Consider the following 21,089-nt stretch of genomic DNA (forward strand, 5'->3'; position numbering starts at 1 on the left):
CTGTTTATATAATGTGTTTTTTAATGAGCAATGGCAACACAACATGATTTGGAAATGAGGCCTTTCTTAAATACTAACACAGAACTAAGTAAAGTGTGATGTGAAACAAGATAAATACCTACCCTTTGCTTATATAAGTGATGCCTATTGTTTATAACAACTTCATTTTTCCAGAAATAACTGAAGTTGAAAGATAAAAACAACAACCAGACATCTATTATCATTGATGCCTAAAACGAGAAGTAGCATCAGCATTTATATAACCACCAGCACTATTGGAGGCTTTTCACGTCTACAAAATAAAAAAAGCGATGATGTATAACACAATTCACAACACCATTATTTATTTCTACGATGTTGTAATTGATAATATGCATCAGCATAGTAGATGTCACTGATGCTGTTAGACCTCTTTAACCTCATCCCTTTTGAAACTACTGATGCTGTTTCGGGTTTAGGCGTCAGAAGTCAACCTTTTTTTGGCACTCGAAAATCATTTACGCATCGGAGTTTACCAAATATCCGATGTAGTAAGTGACAAACAGCGACGGAGAATATCCGTTGCCTATTACATAGGAATAGGCAACAGTCACCAATACCACGGTATTTATGTGTAATAGGCAACGGATTTTATCCGTTACTAAAGCCCTTTTTTGGCATAGTGATACCAACGGTTAGTGGGAAGATTGATCTACTTGTCACATACTCGACCATACATTGCTTATGCAGTGAACGTTGTCAGTCAGTTTATGCATTCTCCAAGTGAAGACCACATGAATGCAGTTCTTTGCATACTTAGATATTTGAAGTCTGCACCTAGAAAATGACTAATGTTCTCAAAACATAGTCATCTGAATATTGATGGTTATTAAAATGTAGATTGGGCAGATAGTGTAATAGATAGATCATAGATGATCCACATCGGATTACTTCACATTCGTGAGAGGTAATTTGGTGACATGGAGGAGCAAGAAACATAAGGTAGTAGCTTTATGTAGTGTAAAAGCCGAGTTCAGAGGCATGACTGAAGGAATTTGTGAGCTCCTTTGATTAAGGAAGTTGCTTACTGAACTTGGGGATGAACCTACATTTACAATGAATCTCTTTTGTGACAACAAGGCTGCTATAGCTATCGCACATCGGTTCAACATAATCACACTAAACATGTTGAGGTGGCTAAAGTGATTCAATTCCCTTTCGTGAAGTCCGAGAATCAATTGGCGGATATTTTGATAAATGCAATTTCTAATAGAGCATTTCACAATTCGCTGGATCAGTTGGGCATTGGCGACATCTATGCACCAATGTGAGATAGAGTGTTGGCGTGATTTGTGTACCATTGATTTTCTTTCCTTGCACACCAAGGATTTCCATTATAATCCTGATTTCCTACTATAAATAGAAATAGAAATTTATTATTTTAGTTAGTCACTAAGACTCCATTGTCTTATAAATATGACCTTCTAAAAAAAAGGAATACACAGAAAATTCAAACAATAATTATCATATTTTAATGGCAAGTGATATGAATTATTTGGATCTGTTCATATTTATTCATGCTCACATGTACAGGTAGGTCAAACCTTTACAACAACGACAAAAACCCTCAAATAAACAATGTTGGTATTTAATTTATGCCTCACAGAATATCAAGGTATCCAAAGTTATGACACTCAGAACAAACATATGGATAATCTGGCAGCAGGAAATGGAAGTTTTGTTTGTCCTCTGGTGGGTGGTGGTGGTTAAGATTTCATATCAGTGCTTAATTATTAAAAAATATATAGAATAAAACAGCAAATGGACCCAATAATGTTACTGGTTTCAGATGGGTGTTTGGTCATCATCATCATAGACAAAATGTCATAATGTATCCAGCTAATGTAAGGTAGATTGTTGTTTCACAATAGTCTAACATAAACTTATTATCTTTTTCCTCTCTTTTTTTTTTCCTTGTTTCTTTCTCCTAACAATTTATGAAACAACTATAAATAGAAATGGTTTTTAGATGGGGCTAGCATCATTATGACATGATAATTTGCTCCATTTTTTTTGGCTACGTTAGAAGGGAGGACCACTTAGGAGCACACCAAAGATCTGGACCAATCTAACTAACACCCCGTTGGTGATATAATTTGCCCCAATTGGTTCCACAGAATCATGTACAACAGTACAAGCAGTTTTAAAGTAAACCTTAACTAATTTAGCTGTTTAACTAATATTGTTAAAGGTAAAGATCAACAGTGTCTCAGAATTGGATACCAAAAAAAAGTGGTGGCTGTGCTTTACTAATAAATTACTTAGAAAATGGAGTGCTCCCAAAACAAGTATTTCTTCGATGACTGTTAGTGTAGTTAGGGGAACATGAATGCAAAAAGGAACAATGAATGACTAAATAAATAAAAACTCTGGAATTTGAAATTCAGTTTCTTTCCATCAACTTATTCTTGGCAAATCATATACAAGTTGGATGGTACTTCATAATAATTATGTTTCCAAATCAATCAAAGGTAGCTTCAGTTTTGGCAGTAGCTAAAGAAGATAATTCAAAGTACATGAAAAAAGGTGTGAGGTGATCATTGTGACTAATAAACTTCTTGATGTTCTTGTTAGCATGTAAATTCAAAAACAGGTGTAGGAATCGGCCCTCGATGATTGAAAACCAATTATTGCATCATCTTTTTTCAACTATGATTAATTAGAAATTAGAAGTATATATATGATTTATGAAAATAAGTAGTAAACTTTAAAATTCCTCAAAATCATCATGATAAGTATCCACTTGCATAGTTAGATAAAATATTAAATTGTATGAAAAGGAAGGTTATGGCCTATTAGACAAAATCAATAATTGGAACATCACTTGAAACTGGAAAAAGCTAAATTGACCTTGCAATTTGCCTTACAATCCACACCAGTAGAAGAAAACAACAAACTCTTGAAACTTTTCATGCATATCAAAGAATATGAAGGGCTCATTTGGAACTGCTTCTTTTGGAAATACTTCTACTCATAAGTGCTTCTTTAGGAAGCGCTTCTATGACCCAGAAGCACTTCTAAATTTTTCTGTCAAACCCTATTAGAAGCGCTTTTAGTTGTTAGAAAACGCTTTTAGCCCTTCCATAAGCACTCCCAGACATGCCCGAAATCATCTTCTTTTTTTCAATTTAAAGAATTCAATTTAAAGAAAGTACAATAATTTATTGATAATTATGAAGAATTACTATCTTCAAATAAAACATTATGAATAATCCAGAGGGCCAATCAACCCAACTAATAGAATCATCATTAGGAAGAGTATAGGCAACTCCATTATAACGTCGTGGAACAAGAGAAAACCCTTCGTTACCTAAATGAGAAAGAAAGTCCTTAAAATGATTAATGATGTTTTTGGATAAGCCAATGTCTTTATGTTTATGGTGCAATCTAATCTAGCAATTCTTTGATTTTTCTTTTCTCTCATTCTTTCTTCATCTTGTTTGGATAACAAAATTTATAAATAATGGAATTTAAAATGGTGGAAATTAATGTTCTAGAATTTGTAAAGTTTCTTGTTTGGATAATAGATTTAAATACGAAATTTAACATTTATTTGTAAAGTTATATTTTTTTAAAAACTCAATCTCGCTTGTAATTTCAGAAATGATGAATTTTTAGATAGAATTTAAAGTTAGAATTATTGACCTCCAAATTTCATTTTTTCCCACGCAGAATTTCTAAATTTCTATGTTTTTTTAAAGTAAGGGAATTGGTTCATGTCAATTTAGAAATTCTGACTTTTGTCAAAATCCCAAATTTATCTCTCTCATCCAAACGCACTGTTAAAGAACTAATTTAATAAATTGTGGGTGAACGAATAAGAGCAGAAGATTAGCAAACATTATCCAACATCCCAAGAAATAGAAAAGTAGTATGCTATGGGAGAAATTGGCATTCAATATTTGGGGTAGCTTTTCGCGGTTGGTGCTTGACAGTGTTATGATTCCTTGTCCACTCCCTCACTCTATTTTGCTTCAAAGTCTTCAATAGTATTTAGTATCAGTAAAGCAACACCATAGCTTTTTCCTCACTCTCTCTCACACACACACACTGTACTGTTTCACGTATTCAGCATGAATATGACTCGAGAGGACCCTCTTTCTCTTTGTTTCTTATTGCTCTCTTTAAAAACAAGCTTCCAAAAGAGAGAACCCAAGATATAGACTTCTCAACCCCTTTCTTCTTCTTAATAATGACATATTATATTCTTATAGACTCTGAAAGATAGAATGTTATATTGTTAGACTGTGAAATAAAGTTATTAATTAAGTGTAAATATGTGTGAATATGCAATCTTCTTTTTTGTAATAGACCAAATTCTCCGACAGAAGAATATTTATTTGCATTTGAGATTAAAATGTATGAGAAGACTTATTAAAAATATTTAAACAATGTGATAAATCGAACATATATTTATTCATAATTGTAATGATGGGAGTTTATATTTGTATCATATTTATTGATTACATTATTAACCACCCTGTAATACAGATGGATGGTATATATTTGTGAGAATACTACGTTGCTACAATAATGCCAGCCACAAATATACATGATGTAGATTGTGCGGAGGGGAGGGGGGATTAAGAAAGATCGGACACCTTAGATTCATTCATCTTTTCATCTTCATCTTCATCTTCTTCCGTGAAAGCAAAGTGGAAGTGAGAGAGAGTGAGAAACGTAAGATAGATACGTTTCTGTCGGCATTGTCACGTGGGATCCACATTCAGAAACAATCTAAAAGTGCTCCTCCGACGCTCTCAAACTTCCCCCATGTGCTCAGCTTCATCACCTCCTGCTGGCACTCTCTCTCTCTCTCCCTCTCCCTCTTTTCATGTGTTCAGCCCCATTGTAACAAAACATCTCCACCCAAACCTCCATACCACATGTCCAAGCTCACATTTTGAACCTCTCTAAATCTCTCTCTCTCTCTCTCTCTCTCTCTCTCTCATATTGGCAATGGATTCTAGGACTCGTCTTGATCATGCTCTGTTCCAACTCACTCCAACCAGAACAAGGTACTTTGCTCACAAACACACACACAAAGACGCGTACTTTCATATTGTTCATGTTGTTGTGTGCAATTGAACAGTGAACATTTTCTGGGTTTCTGCTAAAATTGAGTTTTCTATCATTGATTTGTGTTAAAGATGTGAATTGGTGATATTTGCTGCTACTGGTGGAAGCGAGAAATTGGCTTCAGGGCTTCTAGAACCATTTCTTGTACACTTGAAATGCGCCAAGGATCAGATTTCCAAAGGAGGCTACTCCATTATTCTTCGTCCTCCGGGCTCAGGTGCCTCCTGGTTCACCAAAGCCACTTTGCAAAGGTAATTCTGTGTGTGTTTGTTTGAGTTTGTTTCTCAGGTGATGTTAAGTAAGAATTTTTTGTCCAATTTTCAATGGGTTGCTTGCATATTCTAGCATAATTGAGTGAAAATTTCCAAATTTGATGATGACCAAGTTTGGATCTGGGTTTGAACCCATTAATTATAATTAATTTAGGTGAAGAGCCTGGTCATAATTGTGATAACCAAAAAATGACATTGGAGTCAGAGCACTCTTAGATTTGATGTAAAGTTCTGTTCTTTAGCTTGTTATAGTTGCATATTTCATCATGTATGAAGTGCGAAATAATTGTTCATTGTTGACAGATTGTGTAATTGGTGTCATTTTATTGATGTACATGCAACAGGTTTGTGAAGTTTGTTACCACACCAGAAGCTCTTGAAAGATTTGTGACTATTGAGAGAGAGATTTTGCAAATTGAGAATTCGATTCAATCGAACGAATTGACAGAGGCAGAAGGTGCATTTTGGAAATGCTTAATTATACTTTATCTCTTCTTGATATTCTTCAATTCATTTACCTGCCGAATGCATTTTCTGAATCAATTCCGTTCTTGATCTATTGAACTAAACATCAAATTCATTTATTAAACCTTGTTTTGTATTCTGGGAAAAAATTAACCAGCTAGAGATGAAAAAGTGTTGGGCTCTCTTTGAACCCTTAAACATGCATTTACTACAAGTGATGGATAAATATGAAAAAAGAGTTATATTACTTTAATCTCTCTAGTAAGGCTGCTCAACTGTGACATGGAGTTCGCAGGTTAAAAATAGGACACAGCCTCTCCGCAAGCAGGGGTAAGGCTGCTTACATCTGAACCAACTCAGACCCTGCAATGGTGGGGAGGCTTGTGCATGGCCCACCCTTTCTCTTTGTTACTTTAACTGCTACAGTTGATAAAACTTATCTTCTGACTTTTAGTTTGTTAAAATATCCACAGCTGATGGGAATCACAATAAGTCAATTGCATTGAAGGTATGCATCATTTGGCAATTGTATGTGAAATACTGATGTTTCTTTTTGAAGCTCTTTCCATTATAATGAACCATTTTATTGTGTTGTGATGGTGCATTAGTCAAACAGTGAATCCAATGTAACCATTGATGCTGTGCCAGAAGAGAATTCCAAGTACGTTATCTGGATTGTCATTTGCTTATATGTGATTATTATACATACTTAGTTACAACTTACAAAATATTGCATTTTCATGCATTGATTACTCAGCTGCTGTTGTTGAACAGGATTCGTCTCCAACGTGTTTTGGAAACCCGGAAGGTAGTACTATGCAAAGAACAAGCGATGGCTTATGCTCGTGCTTTAGTTGCTGGATTTGAACTGGACTATATAGATGATCTTATATCTTTCTCTGATACTTTTGGAGCTTCACGTTTAAGGTACAGAAACTTGACTTGACTTGGACCTGTCTTCCACAAGTTTTTTGGCCATGGACCTTTTCAAATTAAAGAAAATAAGTTAGGACACTGAACGTTAAAAAACGTATCGAGATATCTTCCAGGAAACCATTTTCGGGGGATATATAGCGGATAATGGCTTTTAAATGCTTTTATCCTCTTTCCATAAATTCATGTAATAAAGTTCTACTTTTCTTATTCAGAACTGTCTTTCTTCTTCTTCTTTTTCTCGTTTGGAGGTTTGGTGGGTGTGTATTTTGTTAAAGGATGAAATCTGTGTTTGTTTGTTTGTTTTTTTTCCAGGGAAGCATGCATTAATTTCATAAATCTATACAAACAAAAGAATGAAGATAGGCTTTGGATGGAAGAAATAGCAGCAATGCAGGCATGCGCTCACCCAGAACTGCCATACTTGGGAACATCAGGAATCATTCTTGCTGGAGAAGATAATGACCCCAGTCAGAATCTCATGATAAATGTTAACCATAGTACTCTCTCTGTTGGGAAAAATGGCTCACTAGACACATCAGTGTCTGAGTCAACAAGTCATGGAAGTCTGGACGTGAACCAAGGTATGGTTGAACATCCATGAGTCTTTCCAGTTTCTGTCTATGATCATCTTCATTTTCGTTTCACATCTAACAATCTTATGAGAGAAGCCAGTAATTCCTGTCTGTCATCTTAAAGGCTACTGTGTTACCCATGTTAGAGCTACTTTAGGATTACAATATGAGAAAAACTGAGCTTCTAACTCCGACAACATCTCTTGTCTTGTGCAGATAATAGCTTGCCAACATCGGGTAAGATGTCATCAACGGATGGGAAAGCTCAAGTACCAAACCCATGGCCAAACCATCTTCCCCAGTACATGCACAATTTTCAAGGTCCTGTATATCCACAAATGCACCCCTATCAAGGTTACCTTTTTCCTGGTATGCAGGTTCCACCATATTATCCAGGGAATATGAAATGGCCTCCAAATGGGGAAGAATCTGGCCCTACATTTGATCAGGAATCTGATGGTCGTAGGAATCATAAATCTCATAGGAATAAAAAGAAACATTCTCATGGAAAAGTGCTGGAAACGTCAGAGCAAGATGGATCCGATCAGAGCACTGGCTCTAGTTATGAGAGTGAATCTGATGATCCTATGCAACATGGAAAAAAGTACTCTGGAACAGAGCAGGTGCATAGGAAAAAGCATGGGAGGAAGTCCTCAAGAAAGGTTGTTATCCGTAATATCAATTACATAACCTCTAAAAGGGATGGAGAAACAGGAAGTGTGTCTGAGGGAAATTCATCTGATGAGGATGAGTTCATTGATGGCAAATCCATTAAACAGCAGGTGGAGGAAGCTGTTGGGTCATTGGGGAAGAAACATAGGTCAACCTCACATCGTCAAAGAAAACAAGATGGGGGCAAGTTTCCAGGCAATGTAGATGATTCAAATGGTGCTGCTGATCAGGAAATTAAAAATGGAGTTGCTTACGAGGGAGAAAAACAAAATGACAACTGGAATGCTTTTCAGGACCTTCTCATGAGGGACAAGGATTCAAGTTCTTTTGATACGGAACCACACAATATACAGGTTGAGGAAGAATATTTTTCAAGTAAGAACTCTGGTGAAGGAAGGTCATTTGCATTTAACCAGGAACAGACGAAAGTGACTAAGCAACAAGCAGATTCAAGTGATTTTATTGTGGTGACAGAGAGGGATCCAGGTAATGAGAGTAAAACGCACGTCCGGTACTTTGAAGGTGACGAGAATGCTGCTCGGATTACCAAGAGAACTGATAACACATATGAGGATGTATTATTTTCACGGAGAATTGAAGAATCAGGGAACAATTCCCATGATCCTGTATCTGGTTGTGCGAATGAATCTTACATAACCAAATGTCCTAATGAAGGGGATTGGTTCATCAGCAACCAAACAGATATATCAGCAAATCAGGATGCCAGCAATGATCTGAAACTATTTGATGGTGTTTATGCTTCATCAAAGTTAACAATTGACGGTATTCATGCTGAGAAAAATAAGAGAGATGTTCTTGTGGATGACTCTTTCATGGTTCAAGACCGATCAGTGGTTGATCAATCAGATTCTCAGTTCAGGACAGATATAAGCATCGTTCCAGATATTATTGGAGCTACTCAATATGAATATGGCATGGAGGAAATTTCAAATGATAAACCTGAGGCCTTTAGCACCCATGAACCAGATGACCTTTACATGATGCTTGACCGTGGTTCAGCTGTGGAGCATGCTGTGGCACCATGGACTCCTGAAATGGATTATGAGAATAATGTGTCATCATTTGAAGCCACTAAAAAGAATCCTGGCACTGAAGTGACTGATTGTGTTGAAGTTAAGAAACCTTCTAATGGTAAGAGAAGCAATGATAAAAATAGTGGAAGTCCCGGAGATAAAGTTCGATCCAAAGAAGCAAGGTCTAAAGTTGTAAATGGATCTTTGGGGAAGAGCAAATCTGATATCATGTCAAGAAGCACAAGACCTACTTCTGTAAGCAAAAGCACAGTCCCGAAGAGCAAATTTGAAAAGGTATGTAACGAACATTTACGTTGCAAGTGGTTCATGGAGTAATGTGGGAAGGGATAGAAAGTACAGAAAGATAACTCCCTTTGTAAGATTTGCAAAGCTAGATTTCCTTTTCAACTCTTTTTTTGGGGGGAACAAGAAAGAGTGGCGTAATCTGTCCCACAAATTTGAAATAGTTATGCTTTAGACACCAGTCTGTTTTTTCATTGATATCATTTTCAGTGTTTACCGAGTTTTTAAATATTTTATACTCATTGCAATTTTTTATCTGATTTTTCCTAATTCCTTTTGATGAACACAATATGTTGTAGAACTTGTTTTTGTTACCCAGACCAAATGGAATTACTTCTTTTTCTTTGATGTCACAAGACTAAACCTTTGTCCACTATTACTAACACTCCCCCTCTTCCTTTTTCCATTTTGCTGCTTTTATTCACTTTCTTTTCCAATGTATTTTTAGGAAGAAGAACAGAGAAAGAGAATGGAGGAGTTACGAATTCAACGCCAGAAGAGAATTGCTGAAAGGAGTGGTTCTAATACAGCAACGTCTAAGAAGGCCCCAGTGGAAAACAAAACTGCCATGACTAACACAAAGAGTGAGAAGCTTAAAACTCAATCCTCAACCCAAGAGACTAATAAATCAGATAAGCCTGTCCTCCGGAGTTCCACCCTTGAACGCCTTGCAACTGCTCGGGTAACTGAAAAGCTGTCGACCACTGGGGCGAATTCTGGCCAACCCAAAAAACAAAACATTAAAGCAAATGGTGTAGTTGCAACTGCCTCATCACAGAAGACAGCTGGTGCTATGAATAAGAAACCAAGTCCAAACAAAACCAAACCTTCAAATGTGAAAGACGACCTGAAGAATTTAAATCCATTAATTTTGTCTGACTCTGATGTCCAGGAAAAGGTTTGCATAGAAGCTACAGAAGCACTGCCAATTGAGTCATCAGCTGCACCTGCAACTCAACCCGCTAGTTCCATCAATCATTTGGAAGAGACTAAGGAACTCCTTGGAACATCTTCTGTTGAAAAGAGTGAAGGAAATCTGATGTTACAAAGAGAGGCCTTGGAGAACGGAAGCTGCAATGGGTATTCTCCCAATTTGCATCTGTCTGTGCCTCTTGAAGTGAACTCCGCAAAACTGGATCAGTTTACAGGTGATGCTGAAGAGTTGCCTCAGGAATTTCCAGTTCTTAGTGAAGACAAAATAAATTATCTTCCTGAAATGAGTGTGTATCCTCCTATTCCAGGATCACCTAACAAAACTTCAATTTTTTCAGCCGTGAACATTGAAGAAAATGGTCCAATAACTAAGAACTTACCAATCTCTTCTGAGATTTCTGAGATAGAAATCTCTACTCCACCAAGTGATGAAACACTCAGAGAACAACTCCACTCCAGGAAGAAATGGAACAGTGATGAAACCTCTCCTAAAGCTGCCAAAGGGTTTAAGAAGCTTCTATTGTTTGGGCGGAAAAGCCGAAACTCTCCTGTCAATTGATATTGTGGAGCTTAGTTAATTCATTGCTAGTAGCTTTTGAGTGCAGTTCATATCCTAATTCTTCAACATTGGTTTCTGGGTTATTCAAGTCCAAGGGATGGACCTTTCAATTGAAATGCTTGATAATGCAGCTGATGCATGCCTTATGGCTGTCAAGTGAATAACCTCACAGCTCTCATACACAATAAGGCCTAGGGTGTTGCTGCCACACAAGGAGAGCACTGTAAGTTATCTTTTTGTATATCCTAGGAAGACACAAACAAACCCCCCTGTTTATTTGATGTAACTGGTGCATTTGCATTGATAGTCACTGTGAGTTATTTTCTGCATCTCTTGTAATTTTCTTATCAAAAATTTGTTTGTATGTGTAAGAAAGCAGACATCTTTGCACATTTTGTTGATCAGGAAGTATATAATGTTTGTGAGGTTTAAAAAAAAAAACTTATCCACACTGGCTCAACCGGCCAATCTACTTATTGAAAATAGCCCTTAGATTAATATTGAAATAGGAAGTTGTAAAAAGAGTCTATATAGTGACATGATTCAATATTGTTGATTGGGTTGGATTTTTCATGGAGGGTTTGACAGTTCTGACTTATTTGTGCATGAAAGGACAAAGGACAAGGAAAATGTGAAGAGCTGCTGAGATCTCAACAGAATTTGTTATTTATGTTCCCTGATTTCAGTTTGTTGATACTAAACTATTTATAATTCTATATCCGCATAAGCAAAATGTGCATAGAAGAAAGAACCGTTGGATTGCTGAGATTTTACATTACATACTACCCTATTCTGTAACAAAAAAAGGTTACAAAAATACCACTCAGTTATCATTCACCCAATTCCACAACCTAAAAATCAACTTCACTAATATTTTGAGATTTTGATCAAATCCCATTGCTGCATCCTTCTCAAAATATTCAGAAAAACGAGAAGCTTTTATGATGCCTATACTCTGCCTTGAGAGGACGAAATTTGGCCACTAGATCGTCATATTCTGGAAGCTTGGGGTGGACATGGCAAGGAGACATTCCCTTTGCCATTTTATGTTCGTCAGCCGAACTACTGAAAGAATGGCGACCCTTCGCCAACATCTTGGAATGATCTTTGTTCGGAGCATCCATCGGGGAGAGATGGTCATACCGGATTTTGGACGGAAACATTTTCCCAGTTGGGCTTTTTCTTGGTAAACTAGTCATGGCATATGTTCTAGAGCTTGCATTTCTATACCCTGAATCAATATTTATATGTATGTTTCCATTGCTGCAATGATTTTGATCTGCATTTTTCTTGGTTTTGGTTGGGTCACCTAAACCATAAGTACCATTTGAGCAAATTTGAGAATGGGGTGGAGTAGCCATTGAGAACTTACCGTTTGACAGAGAACAAACTATCCCAGTTTTCCTCACTGTCTCGAATTTTGGAATTTGTATTTGAATCCCATCAGCTTTCTGCTCATACTTGAAATCTTTGTCTGAAAAGCTATATTTCTGTGCCATGCATCAGAAAATGATGTAACACAGAACTCAGAGTTAAAAACATCAAGCATCCAAGATATATTATAAAACAATACTGTAACACAGATTCGTGCTATCTGTATGACTGCTCGTTAGTCAATAATGTAATCAATAAATATGGTACAACTAGCATTACTCTCACCTGGTGTGCGGTGCCTGGTCGATCCTGGAGCATCATCTGAACACTGCTCTTGTTTACTAGATCACTTAATAACCCTTGTTTCACATCATCTGGAATCAGATTTGTGCATAGTTTCTCCTTCAACTGAGAATTTACAAGATTCCCAGGTCACAATTCAACGCTGATAATGTCAAATTCCCATCCATATTGCTCTGTGAACAGGCCACGCAGCAAACGCAGCTCTGGCAGTTCACCACATCTTGAGGCAGCAAATATCAAACTTGCCATTGCTTCTCCAACACTACAAGGCAAATCTTGCACAGTCCTGCAGCAACCAATTCAGCCAACTGAAACACTAATTTTAAAAATGAGTAATATATACAATCAATTTATTGGTTCACGAAATTTATCTCAACCAGTGAAGGAAAGATAAAAAAATTTAAAGTAAATTCCAAGTCAAGTACTTAATTACTTGTTTTTGAATACATGGACAATGCTGATGCTTATGCAACTGCAGAAATGGTCAATTTGATCATAAGCAGCCAAAAGGCACTGGTCCTTGTGGAGTTTCTCAACCTGGATATAAAAACAAGAAGTTGACATTTCATGAGACTTCAAACCAAATTAGAGTCTTTTGGGTGCTTTTTGCAAAGCCAAGAGCCAAAACCCAAGTGGTTAGTGCTACATTTGAATTTGATTAGCAATGTAAGATTAATTACCCTGGCTAAAGCTTGCTGTGGCTGGCCATTTTGGAGAAGCTGGGCTATGTCCACACTTGCCTGCCTTACAATAGCGTCTCTCCTGTTCTTTTGGATGGTTAAGTGCATTTGAACTTGCTTAACCAGGCTCTTGCTGCAATACAAGCATATTATTAGTCACATGTGCTACCAAAAGTGGCCAGCCTATGTGAAAAATATTAAGTTTTATTATTTGGACCACATCACTAACTCATCTATTCAAGACTTTTATATTTAAATAATTTTGTTTAAACATATTATAAAAAAAATTAGATCCATCAGCTTATAGCCTAGGTGGCTAAGAGTATTTATCCTTACATCCCTAAGTTTTAAGTTTGATTTCTCATTCCTTTAATATCGCTTGTATATAAAAAATAATAATAATAATGTGCTCAGCCATACGTAAACAAAGTTGACAACTCCCAAGTATATCAAAGTCGATGTCCTACAAACACTAAGAAATAGGATCATAAATTAGGTTTGCAAATACAAATTAGTTTGAATCCTTCTTATTTTTCCCCCTTCTTAAATCATAAAACAACAATAAAAAAACAATAAATAAAACGACAAATGAAGCAAGAAGCAGGAAAACATTCATACAAGAAGTTGTAGTTTGAATTTTTCTTTGTAGACATAGTCGACTGAACTAGGACAAAACAAAAAGAGTATCATTTTCTTTTGCCCTTCAAAAATAACATGTTAACCCATTTCATGGCAATCTCAAACTATAATTTTGTTATCATTTTCACAGTGGTATAAAAATGTAGATGGACGTGCTTTTTTGTGCTAGAAACCGATGAAGGGTTTTATTTTTTTGGTCAAGAAACCGATGAAGGGTTGTGCAAGTATTTTGTGGCATGTAAAACTTAGAAGGGTAGAGTAAAAGTATAGTAGTTTACCATTTGGACACTTTCCTCCATCTTGAAGCCTTGGTCCATATAAGCGCAGCTCGAAGTGCACCAGACCACATTGTTTTCTTGGGTTGCTTTACTTTTACAAAATGGCTTTGACACTAGTGCACTTAATTTCATTCAAAGAAGAAGAAGAAGAATTTTTCAGAGCCTGAATTTTTGGGTTCCGGATTGTTTTGGGATAAGACAATTTTTGGCCTTTGGGGACACACACACATATATATATAAGAGATGTATTTATATAATATATTTCCTGGTAAGAAAAGATTATGTACGGACATTAGCTAAAAAGGTGAAAGAATAACTTGAATATTATGGAAAAGTAATCTTTTGAGAAAGTGCAAAAGATCGCTTGAATATTGGACCATAATTTTATTAATTGTCATGACAAAATGTTCAGAAAATATTTTTGATTATAATTTTAACTCGAGATGTACCATCATCATCCTACTCAACACTCGACACATGTCTATAGGCATAATTGTAGTTAACTTGTTATTTTATATTTATGAAATTGTGGTTGTAACCATGAATACATGTCAAGTATTGAGAAGAATGATGATGGTACAACTTAATTAGTATATTGGAAATGGATTTCATTTATATATTCGCCATTTATTAGTCCTTGCATTAAAGTCCAATTTCATTTCTTTATAAACAAACTAAATACGATCTTGTTACCAAAATACCTAGAGATTGTGTCTTCGTTAGCATTCATTTACCATATTAAGTCCAACAAGTCCAAAGTCCAAGGCTCAAATTAAGTATGAGATGTCACCGTCGGAAACAAAAAGAATGCAAAATAATACAATATCATATCAGAGATAAGGAGCGAGAAGGGCGGTCAAATCCAAATGCATCATTCTTGCCCTAAAATAGAAAGAATCAAATGCATCATTTCCGAAAGAAGAAGCAAATCCATCGTTTCCAAACCAATGTCGGTTTAAATCAGTAACATTTTTACTTTTTTTGGGTATTAACGTTTTCGATTTTTTGTTTTGCTATTGAAGATGAAACTATATGAAGATTTGTTATCCCAAATTCAATCCAATTCAAAATTGTTGACCGAAGATTGCATGGCATGTGTTGATCTTCTTGAAGTGATGCTGGTGGAACATCTGCAGAGGCTTTTATTAATTCACATTGCAAAATATGACGATCAATAGTTTCCTACGTTGAGAATTTGTTATGGTCTCTATTTGACATGTTTTCTATTAAACTCTAAGGGTACTGGACTCCTTTTCAGTTAGATTATTGTCACATGTAAATATTCAAGAAGTGCTACTTTGTTTTCTCAGAAAATAATTTTGTTTTGTTAGTAACTAGCTAGTTATCGGTATGTTGCAGTTGGTTATCTTTTCCATACACCAACCATGTTGGGAAGTTCGAAGAATGACTTATGACGCTACCACAAGGATAGTTTCTGCTGCTCCACAATCAACCTAATAGTGCGTTTGGATGAGGAAATTTAAAAGTACAAAGGATTCACGAATTCCATGTCTGTAGTTGCAAAGAAACTTCGTGTTTCAAATTCAAGACACATCTCATTTTTGGTACACACCACTTTCCCTTTTTATTTCTCCCCATTGAGGTTCTTGGACCTTGAGCATTCTTTCAAGTAAAAAGACACATGCACCTGCATTTGAAGGGGAGGGTCAATTTGTTCTTCTTAAGTTTCTTTAGCTATAGTTAATGTTAATAGTTGCCCCTTCCAGTTGTATATGCATCTAAATAATAACATTATGAAATATAAACGCTTGTGGTGGTGGTCTAAGTGTATTGGTTTGTACATATAAAGTACCCATCTCTGCATATAGTTTCTCATATCCACTCTGATCTTTATGTGATAGAATATTTAAAAAGTATAGCCGCGCGGTTGTATTCTTAAAATAAATTCGAATATTTAAACTGTATAGACGGCGCGTGTGAATATACTTTTAAAAAATATTCTAATATTTGTTTTGTCAATAACATGAAAGTATATTGTCTCTTGCTTAAACTTAAACTGATAAGCCTAAAAGAAATGACTATATCCTCTACTCAAAGGGGTGAAATGAGTTTAGATATTACGATGATTTAGAAAGAGTTAACTCATACAAAATTGATAAAAAGGGGAATTTTAATTATTGAACCAACCAAGCCGACTGATTCAAACTGTAATGGTTTGTTTGTTTGGTTTGGTTTTCAAAATAAAAATAAAAATGCAGACGATTAAAAACCGAATTGGACCGTAATGATTAGGTTCGATTTCTTTTTTGATTTTTTGTAAACCAACCTAAATTGAACCAGACTGTTCACTTGTATATTTATCTATTTTCTATGTGTAGTTCTCTCATATACTGAAATTGCCAGTTTGATTTGGTTCGATTCTTCAACAACTTTTGTTAAACCGAATCAAACTAAACTGTTTTATTGTAATTAATTTGATTGTGAATTTGAAGTCAAACCGATTCAATCCAGATCATACCGAGTCCGTAGCGCATCACATGAGTTATTCACTTTGACAGCCGATGATGAAGTGGGATTGCGGCAGATCAACGGTTAACAGCCAAAAAGGTGAGGGCGTAGTTGATAGTGAAAACGCTGTAGTGCATGGTATAGAAGCCAAAGGTGACGGTGAAAGACAACCCACACTGAAAGCAAAGGTTTCTGGTATTCTTTCGTCTGTTTCACGCGTCCATAAACCCCGCCAGATCAGCCGTTGGATCTGATCTCTATGTTCTTGATGAAAAAGGCTGCTGCACTTCTACGCTTAAAGAAGCATCCATCAACTCTCTCTCCTCAACTCTCTCTCTCTATCCAACAACTGCACCGCTCACACAACTCCTCCCTCACCGACAGTTGCTTGCATCATTAATCGTACGTGAGAGCTTTCTGGTGGGGTTTAAATCCCTAAATGACAGAATTGCCCCTGACTCTTCAAGTCTTTCAAAAAATAATCAAGGAAAATCATGTTGAAAAAATATAAAAAAATTATTTTGGATGTCCAACTATGACATGATAGCCTTGCTGCACATGCATCTTATGTTTATAGATTTATTTTCCGACATTAATTGGTGACAGAATCATTGTTTTTACCAATTCATTTTTTTTTATTAATTAACAAAGATTAGAACTATTGACATTCTCTTGTAATTTTTGTTCTTTGTTTGCCAACATTCTCTAATTATTTTTCACACCATACCTTACATAATGAAGAAAAAAAATTATAAAAATAAAATACAAAGATATACCATAACGAAAAAATTCAACCTCGTACGATCAATAAAAGTTGAATATAGAATCCGTCATTTTCTTATCTTACGCTAATGTCGCTTGAGTTACAACTCATTGTTGTTCTTATCATTTTCAATTTAAATACTAATTAACTTGTTCGATATGATGAACTCACATCATGTGTTTTCACATATTTCTAATTTCTAGCACGCCAATTAAAAAATGTCATCAAAAGAGAGGACATGAAATGAAAGATAAGTTGAACTCCTTTACAAACTCACATCATTTAGCAAATTTTGTTTTACTCTTTTTTTTTTTTTAATGCACTTCCAATTTCACTGTGCTTGACCAACACTGGCTATTTTGGGAATTTCGTTCTTACAGCTGAAATACCCACATTTCCGGCGAGTGGTGTGAAGTAGCTTTCTGTTGGTAATAAATCTATTCACTATTTTATTATTTTCTTTATTTTGTAGCTTCTTCACTTTATTCAATCATTTTTTCACAGTTGTTTTGTTTTGTGTATTTAGAGGGAGAAACAGATAGACAGAGTAGAGCAGGCCAAGAGAGAGAGAGAAAGACAAAGAGAAAAGGAGATTGAGAGAGATCTGAGAAGTAATTTCTGAACCTAGGTGCTTAACTAATCACCATGGCATCAAAGCTGTTGTTGATTGCAGTCTTCATCTTTAATGTCATTGCTTTCGGGCTGGCTGTTGCAGCTGAGCAGAGGAGAAGCTCTGTAAGTTATCTCTCTCTTTCTTTCTCTTCATACTAAGCCCCTTCATTGTTGTTGCTTGTCTTTTGCTGAACTTATTGGTATATAATTGATGTTCTTTTTTTTCTGGGTTTGTTTGTTAATATTTACTGTTTGTTTGCTAAGAAAATGCAAGGAAAGATAGGAAACTCTATACGTTGTATTTTTATTGTTTGGGATTGAAGAAAATAAGAAGCAACCCATGTCTTGGATGGACCTAATACTTCAACTTAGGTATTTAGATCATCAACTCGCCATAAACAAAGAGGGGTTTTCCAAAATAGTGAGAGTTCTTACTGACCCAAATAAATTGAATCAACTCTGTATGGCTTGTTATGTGTTTTCAAGAAAAATTGTCAAATTAACCTGTTCATGCATATGAGTTTCTTGGAGAATTTGCCATGACTACTTCTGGAACTTATTGTAATGAATGTTGTGAAACATATAGAGGCATATGAAATTGAATCATACAAATATATTTGATTCCAAGAATAAGATGGGTGTTTTGAACTTGAATGAAAAACTTGTTTTGGGAGATTTTCCAGCCAAATAAGAGATAATGTTGTAAGAGAACTTCAAAAGTTAACCACTTTCATTCAGAGTGGTTAGTTAAGCATAAAAATTGTGGTTAAAATTTTAGTATTACCCACAACTTCCTACTTATAAATCTGGCTGCAATGATGTTTTTTCTCTTCGTAGATTTCTGGTGTACCTTCCATTTGGTGTTCTGAGAAAAACTAAATTTATAGTTGATTTGGTTTCATATAAAATGGTTGCACTCATCCTGAACATAATATAATAAACTTGTGTTTTCTATCTGATTCGAAAGATAGACCTTGCCAAGTAACAATCCAATTGTGCCTTTAATGACAGGCAAGGATCGTTCAGGATACTGAGATGAACTACAACTATTGTGTCTATGACTCGGACATTGCAACTGGCTACGGGGTTGGTGCATTTTTGTTCCTCTTGGTAGGTCAGGTCATTATAATGGCAGCAAGCCGATGCTTCTGTTGCGGGAAGCCATTGAGTCCCGGAGGGTCAAGAGCCTGGGCAGTCATTCTTTTCATAACCTGCTGGTATGATTTATAACATACCAAAGAAAACTGTCATGCCAAATGGATCGATTGAATTAGCTCAACATGGATGTTCATATAATTGCAGACTGAATTTTGATTTTAACTTCCACCCCAGCATTTAAGGTTCACGTCTGGCAATGGTTCTTTACTTATACATTTTGTTGATGTGTTTCTTAACAGGATATTTTTCTTCATTGCTGAGGTGTGCTTGCTGGCGGGTTCCGTGAGGAATGCCTACCACACCCATTACAGGACCATTTTCAGTGAAAACCCTCCAGATTGCCAGACATTGAGAAAGGGAGTTTTTGGTGCAGGGGCAGCTTTCATCTTCCTCACCACAATAGTTTCTGAGTTCTACTATGTTTTCTACTCCAGAGCCAGGGGAAGCTTCCAGCCATATGGTGGAGAGGCTGCTGTTGGTCTGGGAACCTTCAAATGATGTCATCCATCATCAATGTGATTGATTGATGATCATTATTTTGTAATAGATTTGAGATTTGACTATATGTCTGGCCTCCCCCAGTTGCATGTTTTGAATTGCATAAATATGTGCTAAGGGTTCAGTTGAGTCTGTAATATAGTGGTGTTACTTGTACTTCACATTCTTTTCACTCTACTGTGAAATTCTTTTTTTTCTGATTGTTAAATACGGTATTAATAATAGAAAATAATTTCTTGTGATGTTATACAGCATGTAGAACTGTTTACAGGGAAAATGCTTGATATGTTACAAGAATATTATAATTTGCTTAATACGTGTCAATGTATGATTAGCTTAAATGTCCCATAATTCTGAACAAAGACATGGTAGGAGGGACGCAGAGTCATTTGCTTCCTCATTGTCTGAGGCAAATTTTGTCACCCATAGACTTAGCTAGATTTGTTGTCAGTTGAAGTTTTTCAATGGTTTAAGGTGACCTCTGATTTTATTCAGGACGTGATTGTTGTTGAAGATGAGGAGATATTACGTCTTTGTATGCTTTCAATTAATTAAAGAAACCTATATAATAACTTATAGAGCTGGCAATGGAGTTTAGCCCATTAAAAAGGGTCTTGACTTGCAGACTAGTGGTCTTAAGTTCGAACTCCCATGACATCGTGACAGTATGAGAAAATCCCCATCCCCGAATATTGGTCGTATAAAAAAGTTTATGTGCTTTTCATGGCCATTTTGTAGTGATTTAACCAAAGTTGTGTGAGGATGAGGTTAAATTTATGATAATTGATTCACCAAATCATTTTGTGTTGTTGCCTCCACAACTATATTTTCTCGTATCTCACCCTAAATATATGCAAATGGATCATCCTAGACCCTCTGTTTTTTTTCCTGACCAATCTATCAACTTGGACCTTTTAGGATATGGAAATCGCCCAAATAAAAAACTCATTAATCAACATAGATTTTGATGCAAAATTCATGTAATATATTGTGATTTTTTTCCAATTTATGCATCAATCATGAATTTAGAGTAATGACTCTAATTAGTGCTTTGTTTTTAACCTCTATTTCCTCATTTAATCCTATTTTCTCGTTGACCCAAAAAATGTCTTATTCTCTCTTGTTTGTGTGTACCGGCCCACATTGAAAATGGGCTCCGGATATCTTGTCACCTACAGGCCTGTAGCCCACAATTTCTCAAAGACATTTTCCGCTTCGGATATTTCAATGTGTCAAACTAAAAAGCATAAGCAGATTGGGTTCTGAAAATACATTTCAAATGGCTCATGCAAACAGGGTCTAGGTGTTGTGACCAAAACCAAAAAAAATGGTCTCTGTTTTTTTGTCCTTCCCTTTATTTGCACTGCAAACAAATCAGGCAGCTTTTCAAACCGTACCAGAGGGAGGCCCTGCCCTAAGTTGTACCAAGCTACACCCAAATGTGCAGTTAG

General features: G+C 35.9%; 2 protein-coding genes across 2 annotated transcripts; both read left to right on the top strand.

Moving 5' to 3' along the window:
• Positions 1-4,615: 4,615 nt before the first annotated feature.
• CIP7 (COP1-interacting protein 7) lies at positions 4,616-11,265 on the top strand. Its single transcript, XM_021977855.2, has 9 exons — positions 4,616-5,057; positions 5,190-5,369; positions 5,735-5,847; positions 6,329-6,363; positions 6,464-6,516; positions 6,630-6,782; positions 7,104-7,372; positions 7,580-9,363; positions 9,821-11,265. The coding sequence occupies exons 1-9, from the start codon at positions 4,999-5,001 to the stop codon at positions 10,862-10,864; spliced, it is 3,690 nt and encodes a 1,229-aa protein (XP_021833547.2). The 5' UTR covers positions 4,616-4,998; the 3' UTR covers positions 10,865-11,265.
• Positions 11,266-17,869: 6,604 nt separating this feature from the next.
• LOC110773354 (fiber (DUF1218)) lies at positions 17,870-19,885 on the top strand. The gene is made up of 3 exons (XM_021977866.2): positions 17,870-18,105; positions 18,994-19,199; positions 19,380-19,885. Exons 1-3 carry the CDS (start codon positions 18,016-18,018, stop codon positions 19,636-19,638), a joined length of 555 nt encoding a protein of 184 aa, XP_021833558.1. The 5' UTR covers positions 17,870-18,015; the 3' UTR covers positions 19,639-19,885.
• The last annotated feature ends 1,204 nt before the right edge of the window (positions 19,886-21,089 follow it).

The sequence above is a fragment of the Prunus avium genome, chromosome 4 (genome assembly GCF_965620075.1).
Source record: "Prunus avium chromosome 4, drPruAviu1.hap1.1, whole genome shotgun sequence".
NCBI lineage: Eukaryota > Viridiplantae > Streptophyta > Magnoliopsida > Rosales > Rosaceae > Prunus > Prunus avium.